At 43.5% G+C, this 24,215-nt stretch overlaps 2 protein-coding genes across 5 annotated transcripts in view; one reads left to right on the forward strand and one right to left on the reverse strand.

Annotated features, from left to right (window-relative positions):
• The window catches only part of LOC137638532 (putative E3 ubiquitin-protein ligase UBR7), a 55,515-nt gene extending 33,326 nt beyond the window's left edge, over positions 1-22,189 (forward strand). The window contains 6 exon segments of the mRNA XM_068370660.1: positions 3,308-3,375; positions 7,225-7,280; positions 7,282-7,343; positions 7,563-7,663; positions 10,184-10,352; positions 21,888-22,189. Coding sequence (XP_068226761.1) covers positions 3,308-3,375; positions 7,225-7,280; positions 7,282-7,343; positions 7,563-7,663; positions 10,184-10,352; positions 21,888-22,045 — 614 coding nt within the window. The 3' untranslated portion in view covers positions 22,046-22,189.
• A 7-nt stretch (positions 22,190-22,196) lies between these two features.
• Positions 22,197-24,215, reverse strand: part of LOC137638531 (uncharacterized) — a 77,218-nt gene continuing 75,199 nt past the window's right edge. For all 4 annotated transcript variants that reach the window (XM_068370658.1, XM_068370659.1, XM_068370657.1 and 1 more), the window contains one exon: positions 22,197-23,602. In XM_068370658.1, the coding sequence (XP_068226759.1) occupies positions 23,453-23,602 (150 nt within the window). In that variant the 3' untranslated portion in view covers positions 22,197-23,452. The remainder of the gene's footprint in view (positions 23,603-24,215) is intronic.

Here is a 24,215-nt window from a genome sequence, read left to right on the forward strand (position 1 = left end):
GTGCAGCAGTACCATGATATTGTGTCCGGCTCCGTCACGCATCCACCAGTGCGACCGGATTCAGCGAGTCAGACGTTGCCCACTCCGTTGCCGTTTCCTCATCAGTTTCGGATGAGGAACCCTCTGATGAGGACATTGCTGAACAAGACGATCAACCCCCAGCCCTGCTATCCATCCAGAAGATGCTGAAGAAGGAACGCTGCCCTGTCAGGCTGTGGATGAGTCTGGTTAGGACACTGTCATCCGTGGTTCAATTTGTGTCACTTGGAAGACTACACCTCCGTCCTCTTCTGTATCATCTAGCTTTTCACTGGAAAAGGACAAGACGCTAGAAGCGGTCTCGATCCCGGTTTCCGGAAAGATAAAGTCTGGTCTGACTTGGTGAAAGGACTTTATCAACCTTTGAAAGGGTCTTCCCCTGACTGTTCAGACTCCCAACCACGTTCTCTTCTCGGACGCATCGGACGTAGGCTGGGGTGCGACATTAGGCGGTAGGGAATGCTCGGGATTATGGAACTCGAGTCAAAGGACAATGCATTTCAACTGCAAGAAGCTACTGGTAGTACGTCTGACCTGGAAAAGCTTCAGGTCTCTCCTTCAAGGCAAAGTGGTGGAGGTGAACACGGACAACACCCTGCTTTGACGTACATCTCCAAGCAAGGAGGGACCTACTCTCTGACATGGTATGAGTTCGCAAGAGACCTCCTCACCTGTTCAACAGGTCTAGACTTTTCACTAGTAACGAGGTTCATCCAAGGCAACTTGAATGTCATAGCAGATTGTCTCAGTAGGAAGGGACAAATAATTCCAACAGATTGGACCCTCCACAAGGATGTATGCAAGAGACTTTGGGCCACCTGGGGCCAGCCAACCATAGATCTCTTCGCAACCTCGATGACCAAGAGGCTCCCAATACTTTGCTCACCTATCCCGGACCCAGCAGTAGTTCATATAGATGCCTTTCTACTAGATTGGTCACATCTAGATCTATATGCATTCCCTCCGTTCTAGATTGTCAACAAGGTACTGCAGAAGTTCGCCTCTCATGAAGGGACAAAGTTGACGCTAGTTGCGTCCCTCTGGCCCGCGAGAGAATAACTCACCGAGGTACTTCGATGGCTAGTAGACGTTCCCAGAACACTTCCCCTAAGGGTGGACCTGCTACGTCTGCCACGCGTAAAGAAGGTTCTCCAAGGCCTCCACGCTCTTCGTCTGACTGCCTTCAGACTATAGAAAGACTCGAGAACTAGAGGTTTTTCGAAGGAGGCAACCAGAGCGATTGCTAGAGCAAGGAGAACATCCACCCTTAGAGTCTACCAATCGAAGTGGGAAATCTTCCGAAACTGGTGCAAGTCAGTATCCGTATCCTCGACCAGTACCTCTGTAACTCAAATAGCTGACTTCCTCTTATTTCTGAGGAAAGAACGATCTCTTTCAGCTCCTACTATCAAGGGTTACAGAAGCATGTTGGCATCAGTCTTCCGTCACAGAGGCTTAGATCTTTCCAACAATAAAGATCTACAGGACCTCCTTAAGTCTTTTGAGACCACGAAGGAGCGTCGTTTGGTTTCACCTGGTTGGAATTTAGACGTGGTTCTAAGATTCCTTATGTCAGACAGGTTCGAACCGCTTCAATCAGCCTCCCTGAAAGATCTCACCTTTAAGACTCTTTTCCTGATATGCTTAACCACAGCTAAAAGAGTCAGTGAGATTCATGCCTTCAGCAAGAACATCGGATTCTCATCCGAAACGGCTACATGTTCTACAACTTGGTTTTCTAGCCAAACACGAGCTGCCTTCTCGGCCTTGACCAATATCGTTCGATATTCCAAACTTATCGTATGGTTGGAAATGAACTAGAAAGAGTATTATGTCCTGTAAGAGCTCTTAAGTTCTATTTTAAAAAACCTTTACGAGGCCCGTCTGAAGCTTTATGGTGTTCAGTTAAGAATCCATCTTTGCCTATGTCAGAGAATTCTTTATCCTATTTTATCAGACTGTTAATACGAGAAGCTCATTCCCTTCTGAATGAGGAAGACCAAGCTTGGCTGAAGGTAAGGACACACGAAGTTAGAGCTGTCGCAACTTCCGTGGCCTTTAAACAAAATAGATCTCTGCAAAGTATATTCGACGCAACCTATTGGAAAAGCAAATCAGTGTTCGCGTCGTTTATCTTAAGAATGTCCAGTCTCTTTACGAGAACTGCTACACTCTGGGACCATTCGTAGCAACGAGTGCAGTAGTGGTGGGGGCTCCACCACTACAATTCCCTAATTCCAGAACCTTTTTAATCTTTCTCTTGAAATATTTTTGGGTTGTCCGGAAGGCTAAGAAGCCTTTCGCATCCTACTTGATTTGGCGGGTGGTCAAAGTCATTTCTTGAGAAGCGCCTAGATTAGAGGTTTTGATGAGGACCTTTAGTATGGGTTGCAACCCTTCATACTTCAGCTCCTAGGAGTCGCTCAGCATCCTATGAGGATCGCGAGGCTCAGTAAGGAAGACGTACTTAAAAAGGCAGAGTAATTGTTCAAGTCGTCTTCCTTACCAGGTACTTATTTATTTTATGCTTGTTATTTTGAATAACTGCTAAAATGAAATACGGAATACTTAGCTCATAATAATGTCAACATGTAATGCTGGTCTCTACCCACCCCCCTGGGTGTGAATCAGCTATATGATCATCGGGTAAGTTTAATATTGAAAAATGTTATTTTCATTAGTAAAATAAATTTTTGAATATACTTACCCGATGATCATAAATTAAAGGACCCACCCTTCCTCCCCAATAGAGACCCAGTGGACAGAGGAGAAAATTGGTTCTATGTTGACATCGAGTACTTGAGTACCTACTTGACAGATGGCGCTGTTGATGTACACCCCCACCTGTATAGCGATCGCTGGCGTATTCCGCCCGTAGGTTTTTTCTGTCGGGCAGCAGAGCTGACAGCTATATGATCATCGGGTAAGTATATTCAAAAATTTATTTTACTAATGAAAATAACATATTTTACAAACTGGATACAGTTTTACCTATCTTTGCTCTCTCATTTTGCTAGTATGTCACCTTATTTGTGGAATATGCTTGGTGTAGTTGGCTCTATATATTTTGACACTTGCAATATTCCAGACACACCACAAATCATTTAATATCCAGTAATAATCTTGGGAACAAGTAAATTCTAAGGAATTGCCTTTGAAACCTAGGTATCCTTTGAAATATGGGGATTCATTTTAATTAGCTGAAGTATCAAGATAGTTTTAGTATTAATATAAATAATAGCTAAGAGCTCAAACTCTCTTTTTCCAGTCACAGCTGTCAAGGCGGAGGAAACAAATGACTCGGTTAATATAGAAGCATCCTCAGAAAATTCTCAGGTATGTGTGAATAGTAACTTTAACTAGAAATAAATTAGTGAAAAAAGGTATTTTTGATTTAAAGTCTGTTTGGGGTTGTGGCAGCCTGTAGGTAGTGTCCTTACCTGGTGATCGCCAGACTGGGGTTTGAGTCCTGCTCAAACTCCTTAGTTCCTTTTGTCAGTGCAACCTCACCATTCTTGTGAGTTAAGGATGAGGGGTTTGAGGGAGTCTATAGGTCTATCTGCTGAGTCATCAGCAGCCATTGCCTGTTCCTCCTTGGTCCTAGCTTTGGTGGAGAGGGGTCTTGGGTGCTGATCATCTGTATATGGGTCAGTCTCTAGGGCATTGTCCTGCTTGATAGGGCAGTGAGCCTTTGCCTCTGCCATTCATGAGCAGCCATTAAACCTTAAACGTTTAAACTTTAAACCTGTAGGCTTAGGACTGTTGCTAAAATGGCCACCATTGCTGAATTGTTTGAAATCTTTGGTGAGAAGAGACTTCAGAATGTTAGTTCATTAATGATGTATAGCTGAGACTCTCCTATGAAATATTTGTTTTACAATGTTATCAGGCTTTGGGCTTCAGTACTGGTTCTGATGATGAAAAATAATAGCAAATTTGACATAATAGGGCCGTAAGTGACCAATGGGCAGATGGTTTATATTCTGGTTGTAAGAAACAAGGTACTGTACAATACTGTTCTTATTCATTTCTTCTAAAACTGGATTCAGTTGTGCCTAATATCAATTTTGTTATTTTTTAATAATGATCCTAAAAATAATATGGCTCACTTTTTAAAGTCAAATACGAGTTATTTCACTCACAAACTTTATTGAAACTTGACAACAAAGGTGGATATTTTGTTGAATTCTTTGCTGAAAGAAATTTCATATTCTAATAATGTTACAATAAGTTATTGTTCCGATGCAATAACAACCCTTGTCCTTTTAACAAGTTAGCTGGCATTAGATCTTTAACTCAAAGTTTAAACATGACAGATTGAGTTGGATTTTCCAGACAGTTTCACGAATAGTGTGTGTTCGCTTTCATTTCGGCTGTTGATTTGGTCAGACCTTTTGCTTTGTGCAACTTTGCATGGATAGGGAAGTACCTACTTTCCTCATATACTGTATGTTTGTGTGCAGTTATGCTTTTTGTGTTCTGTGGAAACTAAACGTAAAATGGAGATGCGGAATTGCTTTGGCAAGAACGGACTGTGCAGTGTGTTCATGTCATGGTTTTCTATTTTTCCCTTCTCTGTGGTTTGCAGGACTGGACATTCCTGTTTACAGGATTGGGAGATGCCAGTGGCAGAAGTTTATGAAGACGCAGCCTAAGAAGAGTTCTCAGAAAATCTTGAAATTATATGTATTGTACGCTATTTCATTTGAAGACTATAAAAAGTATATCATACAGAGTGTCATTTTTGGATAGAAATTCTTCAATCTCTGTCGAAAATATTTAATTGCCAATTATTATATGTATCAGAGAGAACTGTGAAAAGTATATGTATGCAGAAGCAACCACAAAAGAAGCCCTTTGGGAACTACAGAAATATTTAAGGTGAAGGTCAGTCTATCCAAAAATTCACTCTTAGTCCATACAGCTTTGACCTTGGGATGGATATCATAACATCAGTTGTCAGAGAGGTGATATCTTTGACTGTGTTGTTTACCGATAACACTGTTGTCCTAAACTTCACCAGTGAAGGAGTTGAACTGAAGCGCAAAAGCTGGAGACAGGCACTTGAAGATTGAGGTCTTGAGTTAAAACATTCAGGGGTTTTATCGCTAATGATAAAGACTCGTTCAGTTATCCTTTGTGCATGTTGCGTAAGATCTTTCATAATTCTGGCCATACTTTATATTAAGATCTTCACAGACTATACCATGCTGTATGCAGTTGATTCTAACAGTCTTGCCTTCTCCATCATAAGGCTCCACACACACACAGTATTCTAGAAGTTTTATTCCTGTTTTGATCAGACTGTGGAATGATCTTCCAAATTTGGCAGTTGAATTGGTGGAACCTCAGAAGTTCAAAATTGCAGCAAATGTTTCTATGTTGAACTGGTTGAAAAGTCTCTCTTTATAATTTACAATATATTTAACAGATCTATTTTAATGTTATAACTGATCTTGAAATATTTTATATTTGTTATTCGTTACTTCTCATAAATAGTGAATTTATTTCCTTACTTCCTCTCCTCATTAGACTACTTTCCCTATTGGAGCCTTAGGTTTTGTAGCATACTGCTTTTCCAATTAAAGTTGTAGCTTATCTAGAAATAATAATAATATTCTTTGTTTCACATGTTGGGGACAGCATTGTGTTTTAGATCTGTAATTTTTGTGCTTAGTGCTAGTTAATCCGTCCCTCATATGGGACATGTTCAGCCTGTGGCCGACCAAGTTTTCGTAAAAGGCTCCAAATTTAAAAGGTGTTTTAGTTCAGGCGAAAATCTAGAGAAGACTTTTGAATGAGAGAGAGATTTGACAGATCTTGTTTTCATGTCCCTATTCATCCGAACTCAGAAAAACTCCCTATGTTTATGGACTGGTTGAAAATATATCTGGAGACGGATGGAAGTAAATGTGCATAGTGGCAATAAATACCACTAGAATGACTCCCTGAAACATTCTACAGTAGCGCCAAAATGGAGACATTAAAATTTTTGGAATTTTCCACCCTGAGTAACTTTTAATGGCAGTCAAGGAAATCTTCCGGCTACCTCTTAAAGATTGTTATTTTTTTGTGACTCCGTATGTGTATTGATGGGAATGCATCTCTTTAATTCATTGCACCCAATAATAATAGGAATTCTTGAATGGTTCTATCTACTTGGAAATAGAGGTAAGAATATTAAATTTTCTTGGGTTCCTGCTCATGTCGATATAAAGGGAAATAAGAACGTGGACTCTCTGGCAAGGGAGGTAGTTCATAGGTTTATAAAAAATAACTTTATGGTACCTGCAAAAGAAATTTACCTCATAATTCATTCTGTATATAGAGAAACTTGTAACTTCTATTAGGAGTTGGAAAATCAGAAAATGAGTGAAATTGTCAAGGTATCTTGCCAAGGGGTATATGTTGACCTGCAAAGGTCAAGAGAAGTTGTTTTGTACTGAATGAGAATTGGTCACACCAGATTGACGCACAGCTTTTTGATGAGTGGAAAACATCAGCCACTCTGAAGATTTCTTGGTACCATTAACTGTGAAGCACATATTAACCGAGTGTCCAAGATACTTGACCAAGAGATTGTGCTATTTTCATAATTGCAAGGATGTTAGTGGCATTTACAGGCTATCTAAAATTTTGGGACCTGAATGCAATGAGGATTGCCTTTTTAAGTTTCTTGTGGAGACTAATTTATTTAATAAGATTTAATCATGATTGAAATAAGAAATATTTAATAATTGTTAACTAAATTTGTTGGCATCAATGACAATTGCTGTTATGATGCCAGATAATATCTAATAATCAATCAATTATCCGCCAGACATCAGGAGTAGCAGCCGAAGAGACATGTCTATTGCCTTAAACCAAATCTGTCACCCTGCTGCCAGTGACTTTGAGATTTAGGGGAGCATTTCCTCCACACCCAAAGTTCTCATTACTGTACCAGGTTGCTCATCCTCTTATTTCCGTTAGCAAACATCGATTGCTAAGATATACAGCCTCGCACAGTATTAATAAGTTGAATATGTAAATGTGTTCGTTCGTTGCCATTGTATATGAAACAAAAAACAATGGTTTCCCTTTAGCCTTTAGCTAGCTACAAGAAGTCATGTGAACCTCAGGTGAGTGTAGAAATAGTAGATTTTTTTTTATTAAAATTCCATTAAAATGTTATCTTATTTGCAGAAGGAAAACATAACTGATAATGGTCAGGTAAAAGTGGAAGAGAATGGGAAAAAAAGCTGAGGCGCCAGAAAAAGATACAAAAAAAGATTCCAAAGATGTACCCAAAACAGATGTTTTAGGTAAGGGTGAATTTAATTTTTAATTTTGATGTTGATTTTGAATAATTTTGTGCATTTTGTAGTGTCCATGCTTATGGATGGGATAATTACTTTGTTATATTGCTAAATTTTGAATATAGATAGAGCATTTCAGTTTATATGTTGAATTTCAGAGTTAAAATTGTAAGAATTGGCCTGATTTTTTTAAATTCATCTTTTGTACGTTTATTCTCATTTCAGGGTGTAAGTTATTAAGCATCTCCAAGCAAAACATTCCAGAAGGGGCCGTATTCTTACCATATCACTGGAGACAGCAATTATGTACCTGTGATGATTGTAAAGTAAGTTTTGTATGTGCAAAGATGGTACGACTTACTTTAGTCTAAAAACACTTTGGTCTAAAGACACATTAGTCTAAAATCACTTTGGTCTAAAGACACATTAGTCTAAAAACTGTTTAGTTTAAGGACACTTTGATCTAAGAATGCTTTGGTATAATGACATTTTGGTAAAATAGTAAACAAATTTATGATATACAAAAATTCTGTATTTAGATATATAAAAATTCTGTATTTACGTAAATACAAATTAACAAAATAAATGATGCTTGAAATTGAATCTACATTCAAAAAAATAAAAATAAAAGTTAAGCTTAAAAATATTAGAAATGAATAAGAGCACTTAAGAATTAAAAAGTAACTCATGAAAATAGTAGAATTATTGGTAAAATAAAACTAAATTCAATACTGTAATAGTAAAATTTAAAAAATAACCCAGATAATGTGCAATACTATGGAGGTAGTCTTTCATTGAATGATTTATGGTAATCGGCAACTTGTAAAATTCTTTTTTTATCTTACTGCTTTGGTGTTTTTCTTCTTGGGGCTCACCATTGTGGTTAGTTGAGATATTCTTGTTTTGTTCTTCCCTTCTTATATATATCTATTCATCCATCTATTCACCCATATTTAGAATATTTAAAGATTATAAGTATATACTGTATATACATATATATAATTTTTTTTTCATTTATTTTTTTTTTCCTTATCAATTGAATTTTGATAATCTTATAATTCTTTATATCCCGAATTTTTTTTTTTCGGGCCAGCCCTGTGAGAGTCAAGCTTGACTCATTGGGCTGGTAAAAACTCCTTCTTTTAATAATAATAATAGTGCATTGAGAATATTATATAGGTTTGAATGAGATCTGAGTTACTAAAATCTTCAATGCCATACTTCAACAGAATTTATCATAAAAGGTGAGCTCGTAAGCATTTAATTTAGTCAATTTAAATAGTGACTTGGAAAGCCTTCCATATCGTCTTTGCATTCTATTTACTAAAGTAATTTGTATATACTCAATAAATGGCAATGTATTTTTAGGTGCACTTTGTTTTAAGCTTTACATTCCTATTGATATATCACCAATGGGCAGAAAGGCCAAAGTATTCATTTTTTGACATCATAAAGAAAAGTCAAAATCATTATTATAAAGATTTACAAGCCCCAATTGCTGAATTTTTCTCTGGGTTGTTTGGCAAAAATTAACATCTACATCAGCCAATGATGTTAGAAGCTTGGGAAGTGGTTTTTTTTTCTTACATTTCTAATATTTTGAGTGAAAAATACTTCACTCGGGGTTAAGTACTGCACTGTAATTGTTCAGTGGCTACTTTCCTCTTGGTAAGGGTAGAAGAGACTCTTCAGCTATGGCAAGCAACTCTTCTAGGCGAACGACACTCCAAAATCAAACTATTGTTCTCTAGTCTTGGATAGTGCCATAGCCTCTGTACTATGGTCTTCCACTGTCTTAGGCTAGAGTTCTTTTGCTTGAGAGGACACTTAGGTACACTATTCTATTTATTTCCTTTCCTCATGGAGCTATTTTCTTTTTTGGAGTCCTTGGGCTACATCCTGCTTTTCCAACTAGGGTTTGTAGCTTAGCAAATAATAATAATAATGCAACCATTGATAGGAAACAGCGGTTGGGAACTAACTCTCTCTCTCTCTCTCTCTCTCTCTCTCTCTCTCTCTCTCTCTCTCTCTCTCTCTCCTCTCTCTCTCTCTCTCTCTCTCTCTCTCTCTCTCTCTCTCTCTCTCTCTCTCTCTCTCTCTCTCTCTCTCTCTCTCTCTCTCTCTCTCTCTCTCTCTCTCTCTCTCTCTCTCCTCTCTCTCTCTCTCTCTCTCTCTCTCTCTCTCTCTCTCTTCTCTCTCTCTCTCTCTCTCTCTCTCTCTCTCTCTCTCTCTCTCTCCTCTCTCTCTCTCTCTCTCTCTCTCTCTTCTCTCTCTCTCTCTCTCTCTCTCTCTCTCTCTCTCTCTCTCTCTCTCTCTCTCTCTCTCTCTCTCTCTCTCTCTCTCTCTCTCTCTCTCTCTCTCTCTCTCTCTCCTCTCTCTCTCTCTCTCTCTCTCTCTCTCTCTCTCTCTCTCTCTCTCACCAAAGCTTCTTAGACTGAAGTACTTCGACCTAAGTGTTTTATACGAAAAGTCCTAGACCCAAAAGGATACACTGGGTAGTTTTCCTAAGGAAATTTTATAAGTTTGGATATTTTATGTGCTATATAATTTAAATATTCCACTGAAATTTATAACTTTTATTTCTTTAATTTAGGTAATTGTGTAATATGTTTCCTTTTTATAATTTAGGCGACACTTCTTTACCCATAAGGGATGTGATAGAGCATGTATGTGTCTGGTAGTTTTTCATAGAATATGTATTTCTTGTGACAGAGTAATCTAAGTACTGTATAGCTAAAGTTAGCTTTAAGTATAGTACTTGGATTTAAAAAAAAAGTTTACTTGAGTATTAGGTACAGTATACAGTATAGCAGTTTCTCAAGATAACCTAATATATTTTCTTTTAGATTAAGTACAAGAAGGAGGGTATTATGTACCTACTAGATGAGGAAGATACTGTTGCATTCTATGAAGAAAGTGGTATGACCAGAAACCGCAGTCACACAGCACCTGCCGAGAGGGAACTAGAAGCTTTGTCGTCCTTAGACCGTGTTACTCGTACGGAAATGGTTCATGGTAAGCTCAGATCAATTGAATATCTTTTAATTTAGCATATATTTTATTTTCCCTTAACTAAATCTCTTTATATTAGTATATTTAGGCTTCAGTAAAAGTTGTAGAATTGTGACAAGTTTGTGCCAGAATCTCATCAGGTACTGTATTTTCATTTGTTTTATATCAATTATTTCTTAGTATAAATTATTATAAAAACATACTATTTGCTCAATTCCATTGATGTTTATAGGATAATTTGAGTTAATATTTGTCTCCCAGATAGTCAGATAAAAAAACAGAAAATTACTAGAGGTGCTTTGTATTTGTTACTCAATACTATCTCATGAGTTACATACTTCTCTTTTCCTGTTTTCATTGTTATTGGGTTATCTGTATAATTATCATGTACCAGTATGTTACTGTAAACTAGCTATTTTCTCTGATTCAGTACTTTTAATGATAATTTGTTCCGTAACTGAAATACAAACCACGCTATTTAATATGGGTAATTACTTCGGCGTTGCTGAAATGACGAGCCATTAGAATTTTAACGAGGGTTTACTACCCCACCGCTAGTTAGCGGGGGGTAGGGAGGGTAGCTTGCTACCTCCCACCCCCTCACACACACACCTGTGCTGAGTTCACTTTGCTCTCGGCTCGGGTGCTAGACGGACGTGTCCGCTGTCACCCTCGCCTTTCTGACAGCCATTTTGACTGATCTTTTGTATGCTTTTTCTTCTCTACAGTGTTTGTGAAGTTGGCCTCTGTGATGCGGAAGTGTCCCGGTTTACCTGACCACCCTTGTGGGATTTATATGTCGGGGGTCGAAACGGACCCTCACACCTTATGTCCTTTCTGTAGGGGCCAACGGTGTGATAGAGATGATGTACAGTATGTGGTGAGTGTGGGGAGTGGTCTACCTCCCAGTGGGAGAGGTTTTCCCGGCGCCGGAAGAAGAAGTTCAAAAGGGATATTTCTCCTTCGAAGAGTTCTTTGAAGGGGGAAAAACCCAAGGCTTCTCCTTCCGTGCCCCAAACCTCCTCCGAAGCTCCCACTCGATTGGTTTCTTCCGAGAAACTGTCGAGTGATAGCGTAGGCCGCAGTTCTGTTGACAGATCTCGGGGTTTGGGAGAGGGGGTTGCCTCCCATAGCGAGGCAGCTCCTCCTCCTCCCCCGGGGGAGGATATTGATTTTCATGTTAATGTTTCTAACCATGATTTGTTACAGCTTTGGGCTTCAGGGTTCGCCCTCCAAGGAAGCCCTGTTTGACATGATCAAGTTAGGAGCAGCTGTCAAACAGTCGCCGACTTTAGCAGAGGTCAATCCTCTGTCTATCGTCGACATTGTTGTGGCAGAGGCTTCTGACGAGTTGGGTCAAACCTCTGCTCCTGATGTAGCTGAAGGCTTAGTTCCCCCCTCCGAACATCCATCGAGGGAGGAACTAAGTCCAACGGTCTCTCCTGCAGGTGATTCTCCCCCTCGGGGGAGTTCACTGACAGAGACTCCTCTTCGGAGGACTGCTGGTCAGCTTGCTGATCCTACGGCCCCAGAGGGGCCCATCTTCCTCTTCGCCGTAGAGGCCTTACCTCGCCCCACAAGGGCGTAAGGAGGCGCCTCTTGGGCTTGTCATCACCGCAGTCCGCCGCAGAGGAACCTCGTCGTCAATCACCGACCCTGCCAGCTACATCCCTGGACCTCTCTGCAGATCGTTCGCGATCTCCTTCGGTGGAAGGTCGTCCTTGCAAAGGACGCGCCGATCTTCCTCCCGCCAGACCTGCTGACCTGCCGTCGCTGTTCCTGGCCGCTGATGTGCTGTGGGCACCCACACATCCCGTTTTCAAGCGGGCATCGGTCCCTTCGGGGCACAAGGGACTTTCTCTCCTAGAGACTAAGTTCCTTACGCGCCAGGTATCCCCTGCGCGCCATCGATCTCATACGCGCCAGCACGCAATTGCACGCAAGCGCGCTCCAGTTCCAGTTAGAGTGCGCCAGCGCTCTCCTGTGCGTCAGCGCTCACCTGCGCGTCAGCGCTCACCTGTGCGCCAACGCTCTCCTGCGCCATGCGCGCTTATGATCTCTTGCGTGCCAGCGCTCGCCTACGCGCCAGCATTCTCCAACGTGCCAGCTCTCGCCTGTGCGCCAACGTTCTGCGCGCCCACGATCTTCGGATCTGGGCGCAAAAGGTAAGATAATCTTCCCCTGCTCGTCGGCGCTCGCCAGCATCGTCACCTACGCGCCATCGCGTGCCCGCCCTGCACGCCCACCTGTTGCACTTCAAGATGCGCGCCCGCGCGCAAGGGATATTTCCCCTGCGCGCGCCCAACATGTTCGCCCTTACGGGCTCAACATGATCCTGTGCGCGCCAACAATCGCCTTCACGCGTGCGAGTGGTTATTCAGCCTGCTGCGCGCTCGCCGCTATCTCCTGAACGCGCCCCCGCATGCCATCGTTCGCCCTCACCTGCGCGCCATCGTTTGCCCACGGGCGCCCTCACCTGCGCGCCATCGTTCACCCTCGTCTGCGCGTCATCGTTCGCCCACGCACCCCCTTCCTTCAACATCTCAGCTCTCACACCATCCATACCAGATGCTTTTCCTACTCTCGTTTCCTTTAGTGCTCTCCTCCCTTCCTCTCTTGTAATCTCTCTCTCTCTCACTCTCATCTCCCATCACCGGCACCTCAACACCTGCAACAGCAATTATATCTGCCTCCCTATTATCCTCAACATTCAGGAAACTTTCAAAATATTCCGCCCACCTTTTCCTTGCCTCCTCTCCTTTTAACAATCTTCCATTTCCATCTTTCACTCTCTTCAATTCTTGAACCAGCCTTCCTTACTCTCTTTACTTCTTTCCAAAACTTCTTCTTAATAATAATAATAATAATGATAATAATAATAATAATAATAATAATAATAATAATACTGTATGTCAAGATGCAGAAGGCATGGTCAAGTTCTACAGTATACCCCCTTGGAAAGTTGGCAAAGCAGATGCACATGTGGGCTGTGTACCAATGCAGTCAGCTCCCGCTTTATGTATGGATGTTGTACAGTATAGAATCACAGTAATGTATAGTATTGTCTATTGCAAACGTAGGCTACGTGTGCGGTGAGTCAAGTCGTCTGAATGAAAACAGCGAACACTTACAGTACACAAAAGCTTTACTGCAGTGATAGTACTGTACATATATTACAGTAATATACACTACAGTAGCAGTGTGTGTTATACACTATTACTAGATAGGAACAACAGTTTTTTGTTGTTATACTGTAAGTGTATGATAACCACAGTTGAAAATTAGTTCCGGTCCAGGCAACGACTACTGTACTGTAGTGTCATGTATTGTACTGTAGCCTTACCGTGTCCAGTATGTAATTTACATATGTGCACATGTACTGTACATTTACCGATATGTATTCATTTAATTACAAACTACTTATACAGTGATACAAACTAAGTAAAAACATTATTTGGCAGTTCTTGGTGTGTTAATTATTCGAGCATAGGCAATGGGCAGCAAGTTGTTAGATTAGGATTTATCCCTAACCTATGCGAAGAGTAGAGGCTAACTGTGCCATAGAACTGTCAGCTAGGTTAGAAGAATATAAGGGGGGGGGGGAGAGATTGTCACTAAGGGTAGGTTGTAGGGTATGGTCAGTTTTTGAGTCTTCCAATACACCCATCCCATGGGATCATCTGAACTCCTACCTCTCCTCCATTCAGCTTATTTAGCCAACTGACAAAGTGTTGGTCTGGCCAGTACTCATTATGACCATGGTTGCTCGCAGATCATCATTTGAGTTAAGATTTGATAGAACTTCTAGAGTGCTACCCTTGTACCACCCTTCCTTGTCAGCCACAACGCCAGCGATACCTTTATTCCGTTAGTAACTGCATTTCCTGGTTATAGGCTATCCAGCTCCTCCTTGCTGAAGGATTTTCGCAAGGTCCGCAATGATTTCTGCAGCAGTCTACCATGGAAGGTTGGCTATCTAAGGTTTAGAACAGGGACTTCGCCAATCTTTAGAAGACCTGGCATCTCCTGCCAAACCATCAGCATCCCTTTCTCAGCACTGACAGAACCAAGCAAGAGATGCCACAGTAGACTTCTCTTTTTGACTGCATGAGACTTTCAGAACATACATTTTGATCTTTGAGGGGATGAAGGTATCATCGTGATGAAGAGTTCATGAAAAATCTGCAGTCGTACAGGTGATGGAGTATGTCGAGCCAAACAACCATCAGCCTTCTCAAGGGAGTATACCCAAATGTCTTTCAATACTTATGTTTGTGGCCCTGTGTTGGCTGCTCTAGTAGTTATGTAGCCAGCCCAGCATCTTTTCTATGGTAACATATTCAATGTTAGGCAAGAGGAAAGGTAGAATCAGACTTTTCTACTTTCATTCTCCTTAGTAAGGGAATAGGCTTTCTTATCCCCTTTCTTATTCATCTGACGAATTTGGTAAGCTACATTTCTGAGCACAAACTCTTATTAGATTGGATCTGCAAATAGTAATTCTCCTCCTTTAAAAAGAGGAGAATGGTGGAAAGAATGCCTATTCTTTGGCCATCAGTTGCCAGGTATTTATTTCTAGACTACAGCTCCCCTTTGTGGAGGGATTGATGGAGTCTTTTCCTTTGCTCCTGTATGGGACCAATGAGACAGGCATTTCCAAGGAAGAAAACAAACCAACCAGTGCAATTCTATGGAGACTTGTCCTAGATTTGCATGCGCACAGGGAACAAATTTTTAAAAATTTTAATTTTGTTCCAACACGGAGTACTTACCTCGAACTACTTTCTTAGGAGTATCTGGGATCTCCTCCCTATCCAACCAAGAATTTTGCGTAGTTCCCCCTATCTCCACTTCCCTTGTTGAGTCGCCCGGTGGTGGATGGATACTCGCCCTGAGGCGACCCTGGGTCAGCTCACGAGAGTGTGCTGCTAGGTCTGACTCGTCAGTAAGCATCTGGTCGCGGCGTAGATAACATCTCGCCGCTCTCTCTTCATCCTGTCCTACCCGTCTTTGTGTTACCACGTGTTTCCTTTGTGCTTCCCCATCCCTTTGTGCCTTACCATTCACATCCTTTCACGGTATTACTGGTGGTGTTTGGGGTTCCAGTGCTTTCCTTTTGGAATCCCAGCGTTGCTGTCCCGGGCCTAAGACCGGTAAGCCTTTGACGTCTCCTTCAAACCCCATCGGAAAGAGGTTCTCCTTCCCCTACCCAGAGTAGGGGACGAGGTAAGTCTGTTGCGGGGAAACGGCCCATTTCCATTCCCCATGAGTCTGATGTTGATGATTTAGGGTGTATTGTGCCTACGCAGACGTGTGGGGGGTCTGCTAGTGGGGCGGGAGTGTGTGCTGTAGACGAGGTTCTGATGCCCGCAGTACCCGTCTCGAATGAAGACCCGGTGTAGGGGAAGTCAGGAACGGCTCCTTCCCCTCCATCGTGGCAGTGTCTTACAGGTTCAGCGGTGCCTGGGGGCATTATGGACAAGGAGAGGCAGCCCATAGGATCTTCAGACCCCGACTCCATTGTAGGGACGGCACCGAGGACGTCCTTCAGATCACCCATGCGTCAGGAGGAAGAATTCTCGGGCTGGTTCGCTTCTCGGAAGGCTCTACGCACACCCCCGGCGCCCTCATCTAAGCTGCCGTCGCCCTTCAGGCAGCCCGTCATAACGGTTGCACATCTACAAGACCCTTCATTATTGACAGGAGATTCAGGAGATTAATCTTGACCCTCTTCCTCTTCTCCCTCCTCAGATACATCTTCGTCCTACGACTTTTTCGTCGGAAGGCTTCAACGCCCGAGAGACGAGAAGGAAGCGGAAGAGGTCTAAAAGGAGAAAGTCCAGCTCTTTCGTAGGCCCTTCCAGGAGGAAGGCAAAGCTCTCGAGGAAGGAGAGCAAGAAGAGGAATTCCTCCAAGAGGAAATGGGTTAAAGTGGCTTTCCCCCCTAGCGGGTCGAATAGGGCTCTTACCGCTCCAGTGCCGAATAGGGCTCTTACCGCTCCAGTGCCGGCCCGGTGGCCGCTGGAGCCGCCCCCGCGCCCTTGCCCAGTGTCTCTTCGGCTCCATCCGCTCGTTGGATGCAGCCGTTGGCACATGTAAACATTACCTTGCCGTTGCCCGGCAAGTCACTGGCTCCATCCGTCCAGCGGAGGTCGACCCGGCAGCATGGCATCCATACCCGGTACCACGACAGCTCCATTCAGGCTTCGTGGTCAACCGCTGGTATACAAGGGTACTCACCCCACGGATTTCTCCGGGAGGGGGTAGACCCATGACGACTACCTTAGTCCCGGTGACTCCATCTGTGATGGAGCCAGCCGCTCCATCGTCCCGGCCAGCCCCATCCAAGCATCGGAGGCGGCCGCTGACACACCCATGACGGCTGCCTCCCTCCCGGCGGCTCCATCTGTGATGGAGCCAGCCGCCCCATCCAAGCATCGGAGGCGGCCGCTGACATATCAGGGTACTTACACCCCACGGATTTCCCCGGGAGGGCGTAGACCCATGACGGCTACCCCCATCCCGACGGCTCCATCCGTGACGGATGCAAAGTGGCTTTCCCCCTTAGCGGGTCGAACAGGGTTATTGCCGCTCCAGTGCCTGCCTCAGTGGCCGCTGGAGAAGCCCCCTCATCTTTGCCCAGTTTCTCTTCGGCTCCGTCCACCCGTCGGATGAAGACGTTGGCATACGTTATCTTTACCTTGCCTTTACCCGGCAAGTCACCGGCTCCATCCGTCCACCGGAGGCAGCCGCTGGCTCGGCCCGGCAGCACGGCATCCATACCCGTTGCCACGAGAGCCCCAGCCAAGTATCGGAGGCAGACGCTGGCATATCAGCCTACTTACACCCCATGGTTTTCCCCGGGAGGGGTTAGACCCGTGACGGCTACCTCCGTTCCAGCGGCTCCACCCGTGATGGAGAAAGCCGCTCCATCGGACCAGCCAGAAGTGAGGGATACAGCCGCCCCCATGGATCCATCCGTGCTCGAGGATGCAGCCGACACGGAGGATCAAGTGGTAGAGGGCTTGTTAGACACGGCCGAGTGTTCCCCTGGCGGAGTATCCTCCTATAGACAAGTCCGGGCTCTGATCCGTCACCACCACAGATTAGACGAGCCTAAACCGTCATCAGAGTGGGATTGGCTTTCAGGTTTGGGGAGGATGGTGGATAACCCCGGCCACCGGAAACCATCCTTGGCCCTAGCGCGGGACGTGGCACTAGGCATGGAGCTCGTCGATAAATACGTTGAGGGGACATTAGAACTCCCGAAGAGCCCAAGGGTCCTTCAAGCTCCTGCCGGGACTGAGGACCCAGAAGAAATTCTATGTTCCAGACCGGCGTCATGCAGGTCCCCGCTCGTGGGAGTAAGCCTTTGCAGCGTTAAACCAGGGCAGTGCAGATGACAGATCCCTCACTGCACCAGTGGTTTTCTCTCAAGCAGTGGCCTCCATGATGGAGGACACCTCGCGAGACATAGTCAATGTGACCTCCTGGCTGGACTAGTGGGCGTGTGCCCTGGCAGGGTTCCAGCTATCTCTCAACCTGTCAGTACCAGGGAATCAGGCCTTCTACAATAACTTATTCGCTCGGGAGGGAAGGCGATGAAGTCCCTTACCTTCCAGTCCATGACCCAGTTGGCAAACTGGGTGTTAAGGAGGAGGGACAAGGTCCTTTCAGGATATCCCGTAGACTTCCCGAACGGGAAACAAAGTTTCGGAGGAATGCACCGGTGTGGGGTGAGACCGTGTTCCCCCTGCAGGCAGTAGCGGAAACTATGGAGAGAGTGGGCAAAATTAAGGACTCGGGAGCCCAGGCTGTCAGTGGCAAGACGTCCTCCCCATAAGAGACCATCAGCGGACGTGGCCAACCCACCTACGGCACCACTTCTTGGAAGCATCCCCGCGGTCCTCCGCAGGAGTGGTGCCCCAACTCAGTCCTCCTTTAGGCAGAATACGCTGGCTTTAGGAGTGCTAGCAACCTTGAGGGAAGGGGATTTCATGATGTCCCTGGATCATCAAGGACGACCTTTTCAGATCCCCGTGTATCCCTCCAGCAGGAAGTTCCTCTGAGTGAAGTGTGGATTCCAGTCTCTGCAGTTCAGGACTCTGCTTCGGACTGTCAACGGCTCCTCAGGTGTTCACGAGGGTGGTCACCGTAGTATCAGCCTGGGCATCAGGCTGATCCAGTACCTAGACGACTGGTTGCTGCTTTCAGCCTCAGAGACAGTCTTAAAGGAGCAAGGAGCGAAGCTATTGCAGTTCTGTAGGGAACTAGGGATCACCATCAACTTGGGAAAGTCCCAGTTAGACCCCACCACCAGGATAACATAACTAGGGATCATCCTTGACTCCCAATTAGGAGGGCATTCCCCTCTCAAGAGAGGCTGAGCAACCTGGATCAGGTTATTCGACCATTCCTGACAGGTGTGCTAATGAGAGCCAAGGACTGGCAGAGGCTCGTGGGAGAAGTTGGATCCTCAGGGGAGGCTCAAGCTGAGACCAGTCCAATGGAAACTGAAGGACCGTTGGTCACCGGGAGCCCCTCCTCAAGAACTAGTCAAGATGTCTCCGAACTCCAGGAACATGTTCCTCTGGTGATCCGACAGGACGGACAGCCTTGAGGGGTTACCATTCGTGTCCGTCCCTCCAGACGTATCAAAGGAGGGGTGGGTAGCCCATCTGCTCGGGGGAAACAGCAGAGAGGATGTGGTCTCCGGAGGAGAAGACCCTAAAACATAAACATGCTCGAGCTACTAGCAGGCCAAAAGGCCCTTGCAAGGTTCACCCATCGTCTCCAGGGAAACACAATAGCACTCAGGTGCGACGACGCCACCGTGGTGGTATACATAAAGAAGCAAGGAGGATCGAGATCAAGGGGGTTGTGCAACCTCTTGTCTCAAATACTGGAATGGGCTGAAAAGGAACACATCAGCCTCACGGCCAGGTTCATTCCGGGAAAGGAACGTTCTAGCCGACGGCCTCGGCAGGACAGGGCAAGTAGTGGAGTCGGAGTGGTCCCTACACCCACAGGTAGCCCAGAAGGTCCTCCAGAGGTGGAGCTCACCGGTGATAGACCTTTTCGCCACGGGGCTCAACACAGTTCCCTGGTGCCAGACCCAGCAGCAGAGTTCGAAGACGACTCCCAACGCTTGTTGGACGGATTAGACGTATATGCCTTTCTTCCCTTCGGGATTCTCAGGCAGGTTCTCAACAGGATCAGGCAGCCAAGAGATACAAGGTTGATTTTGGTAGCGCCCTGGTGGCCGGAGAGAGAGTGGTTCGCGGACCTACAAGACCTGGCTATCCTTCCTCCGTGGCCTCTGCCGGTAAGAGAAGATCGGCTACACCAGCCCCACTTCCAAAGGTTTCACGAAAACCCCCAGCGCCTTCCGCTACACGCGTGGAGGTTATCGGGCGTCTACTAAGGAAGGAAGGACACTCGAAGAGGACAGCCTTGAGGATGTCCGGTTATCTTAGGAAATCCTTGGTAAGGGTTTACCAGGCCAAGTGGGCCACATTCGTGAAGTGGTATGCGGTTCAGAACCTGAGGCCCCTGGATGTATAGGTCCACAGTATTGCAGGCTTCCTTGTCTACCTAAGGGACTATCTAGGGGTTTTCCATTCCAGCCATCAAAGGGGCCGAGCAGCACTGGGACAAGTATTTCCACTCAGAGGCATTGACCAGGTGGGCCTCTTTGTCAGTTTTCCATGCTCATCAGGAGTGTCGAGCAATCTTGTTCCCCCTGCGCCTCTCGGGTACCACAGTGGAACGTGGCTAAGGTTCTCAAGGTTTGGTTTAGGCCACCCTTCGAACCTCTCGGTTATCCTGGATAAAGACCTCACCCTCAAGGCAGTGTTCTTGCTAGCTCTGGCCTCGGACAAGAGGGTGAATGAGTTCCACAGCTTGTTGTTTGAGGTCTCACACTCGAAAGGGTGGAAGGGCCTGGCCCTGTAGTTTCTGCCTGTTTTGGTGGCCAAAACACAGAACCCAGCCATCGTAGACTCAAGGTTTGAAGGATTCTCGATCCCAGCGTTCCCTCACTCAGACAACCCGGAAGACTTGTTCCTGTTCCCAGTGAGAACTATCAGGAAGTTCCTTAACAGGACAGCCAGACTTCAGCCGGGCATCAAAAGTCTGTTTGTTTCCTCAGGCCCAGTGTAGAAAGCAGTGTCTAAGTACACGGTCTCCTTCTGGCTTCGACAAATCATAAAAGGGCTTATGACAGTGAGGGGTCGGCAGTCCCTGGCAAGACACGACCCCATGCCATTAGGGGGCTTAGCACCTCCTTGGAATTCGACAAGAACATGACAGTAGGTCAAATCATGAGGGCGGGCACATGGTCCAGGCAGTCCACCTTTACGGCCCACTACCTGAAAGACTCTACGAGGAAGTCCCTGGACTCCTTCCCCATCGGACCAGTCATTTCCGCCCTTCAAAAGTTTAAGGCTAAAGCCTCGGGGTAAACCGATGGGAGTAATTGCAATCGACACAAGTTTCCGCCTTACTCCCCCCTTTCCTTTCCCTCCTCTCATGTGAGAGATGGATGTTGTAGAAGATCATGTCCGGATTATGCATAAAGGTGACTTCAATCAAGTAGGCTTTTGCGTGCTTCCCCCGACTCTCCTACCCTGGACCTAGCCTCCTATTGAGGTCCCGTATCACGTACCAGTATGGCGGGTCGTCCGGCCAGTAGGTCCACCCTCGCCTCCCAAAGTGTAAGTCTCCTAAGAAAGTAGTTCGAGGTAAGTACTCCGTGTTGGAAAAAATCACAAATTTTAAGTAATTTGTATTTTTCCTAACAGTACTTACCTCGAACTACTTTAGGGTTATTGACCGCCCATCCTGCCCCGAGTGCCTTACAGGAGTTTGAATGGTTTTTTCACATATGCTTACTGACAAGTCAGATCTAGTAGCACACACTCGTGAGCTGACCCAGGGTCGCCACAGGGCGAGTATCCATCCACCACGGGGAGACCCAACAAGGGAAGTGGAGATAGGGGGAACTACGCAAAATTCTTGGTCGTATAGGGAGGAGATCCCAGATACTCCTAAGAAAGTAGGTCGAGGTAAGTACTGTTAGGAAAAATACAAATTACTTGAAATTTGTGATTTCTTTGCTATACATATCAGTCTCCTTTAACATTAAAATTCCCACCCTCTGAATCCCAAGCCGACGGTCAAAGGTGATTTCAATGGTCGTTTTAGCTCTACTAAAGACATTACCCAATTTTAAAGGACTCGGCTAGGAAAAATACTACCTAATATTTATTATCTTGTGGGGTAATATTGTTACTGGGAGAGGTGGGCATGATTTGGAGGAGTTATGGAAAATATGAGAAAAGTAATATTATAGTAATATGCACACAAACTCAAGAACTTGAACTTTTTATCATGTTTGTGTATTTTTAGGCTTTAAAACCAGTTTTATTTTATCACCAAAACAGTTTAGTTTGAGAATTTTGTTAAACTGATTTGTATGGGATGTAAAATAAGGTGCTTATGTATCTTGAGAATAACTTTGCTATTTTTCCTCTGCAGAGTACAACACTTTAAGTTCTTCCTTACGAGATTATTTAAGGAAGTTTGCTGAAAACAAGAAGGTAGTTCGTGATGAAGATATTAAAGAGTTCTTCTCTCAGCTTGCGGCAAATAAAAAGCAACGTCCAGGCTCTAGTGTGCAGCAGTTTTGCAAATGAAAAAGCTAAGCTGGAACTAATAATTATGATGTGATTAGTGATTATTCAAATTTGCTTTCTTTTTTTAAAGTCAATTTTATCTCTGAAATTCAAGACTTTGGTTTTGAATTGAATTTTATATTTTTTTGAGAGAATAAAATTTCTTTGCATTTATAATATAATTTTATTAGATTTCACCTTCTTCAGATTTGTTTAAAATATTTTTTGGAGTACTTAAATTGACATTTGCATGAAAATACAAGTTGTCAACAGTGATTGAATGACGATGTTGTCAAAGACGTTAGGCTACTTAGCAGAAGAATCCCCAAAAAAGGAAACAAACAGTTTACAGAACAAATTTTGAACAAATAAGGAAAGAAACTTTATTTGGAAATTGGTTTTCAAAACAGCCTTTTCCATACATCGCGTTTCACCCTTTCGTTAATATTTAGGGGCTAAACTTTAGAACAAGTATAGTAACTTATGTACAAAACTAATTCCTCATTATTACAAAAAAAAACTTTGACTAGGCCTAAGTAACTTTAGTTTAAATATCTAAGCCGTGTCACACAACTTAAAATAACCTTCTGCGAGAGAATCCATGCAGTCATAAATCTAGCAGGCTACCTATGTAAGATGAAGTGTAATCTATTTGTGATTAACTTGTGCTGATAATCTTCTGTATTCAAGATGATTAAAAATAGGCTACAAGTTTTGCCAGACTACGTACATTGTACTTATTGAATAATGTTTCAAAAAACGTAAATATTTCTGCTAAACCATGAAAACTTATGATTTCAACGATGAATAAAAAAATGACTACTCAAAAACAAATTCAATCATAACAGTTAACATTATTATACCTTATTTAACATTCCTTAGCTGTACTTTCATACGAGAAAAAATTGCACAACGAATACCTAAATACTTCTATTATTAATGACTCAAATTTCAATTCCTCAAAACTTAATGTAAGAAAATACTACCGTTTAATGAAAACTTACCATAATGCCAATAACAAAGTTACTACTTTCAAATCATTAAATCACAATAGCAGTTTATTCACATTTTTTCTTCTAAGGTTTGTTATTCAAGTATATTTGTAGATATAAATCATGAACATGAGAAAATCTATTCTTATAATCAATATGAAAAAATCTGTATGTTTACATAACATGAGAAGACCATTAGCAACAAAGGAAATCCATGATTTTTTTTTGTAAAGGCTTTGCATTAAAAGTAAGAGGCAAACAAAATATTACTGTATATGAAAAGCAGCAATGAACTAGAGTAATGTACTGATTAGTATAATATACTTCATAATCATAACAAAAGAGAAGGCTTCTAAACAGCTCTGAACCCTGACCTGGAACTATAGTGTATTTAAAAGCTTTAAACTAATATTCATTCTTGGAAACTATTTTGTAATTAGTTTGTTATCAAATACTTAGCAAGTGAATTATTCCAGTAATTAAGAATATATAAGTGTCCATCAGATGTCAGACAAATTCCAGATGGACGACACAGCTCTGTGTTTGTAGTCAAAACACACACAAATTTACCTTCAGGGCTGAATATCTGAAAGAGAAATTAAAAGTTATTAAAATTTTTTATCACATCAAGTTAGTCTAATCTACAAATCCCTTAAGGCAAAACTACAATTGAAAACCATTATATCATGATCCATCTACTGTATATATCTGCAGTGCCTAGTTTCTAGCCTAAAAGTTATTATCCAATCGAATCCATAAAGACATTTCTACTCTCCAATGTAGTATGCTCAGACATTTTATTTCAGAGAGCAGAATTAGCAATATATTATTAATGTATGTGTATAAATCTAACTAATTTATGATCAAAATCCTATGGAAGATGTTAAGCGATGCGTTTGATATTATTGAGGATGTTAATGCAGCCACCAATGCGATCCATCTGCCACCCATTACCGGTGATCACGGTCTTGGTTACCTTTACGGTAATGTTGAGATCCATAAAATCGCAAAGTCACTTCGACTGATCATCAGCCAGTGGCCCCTATGTACCAGCTATCAAAAACGCTAGACACAATTTTAATCCCAAATATATCGGACAGGTGTAGCATTCCTCAATCTACTGAATTCCTCTCCACTATTCAAGGTTCCTTGTGATGGTGTCATCACTTCTAAGGATGTCGAGTCCCTTTTCACCCATA

Source organism: Palaemon carinicauda, chromosome 3 (genome assembly GCF_036898095.1).
Source record: "Palaemon carinicauda isolate YSFRI2023 chromosome 3, ASM3689809v2, whole genome shotgun sequence".
Taxonomy (NCBI): domain Eukaryota; kingdom Metazoa; phylum Arthropoda; class Malacostraca; order Decapoda; family Palaemonidae; genus Palaemon; species Palaemon carinicauda.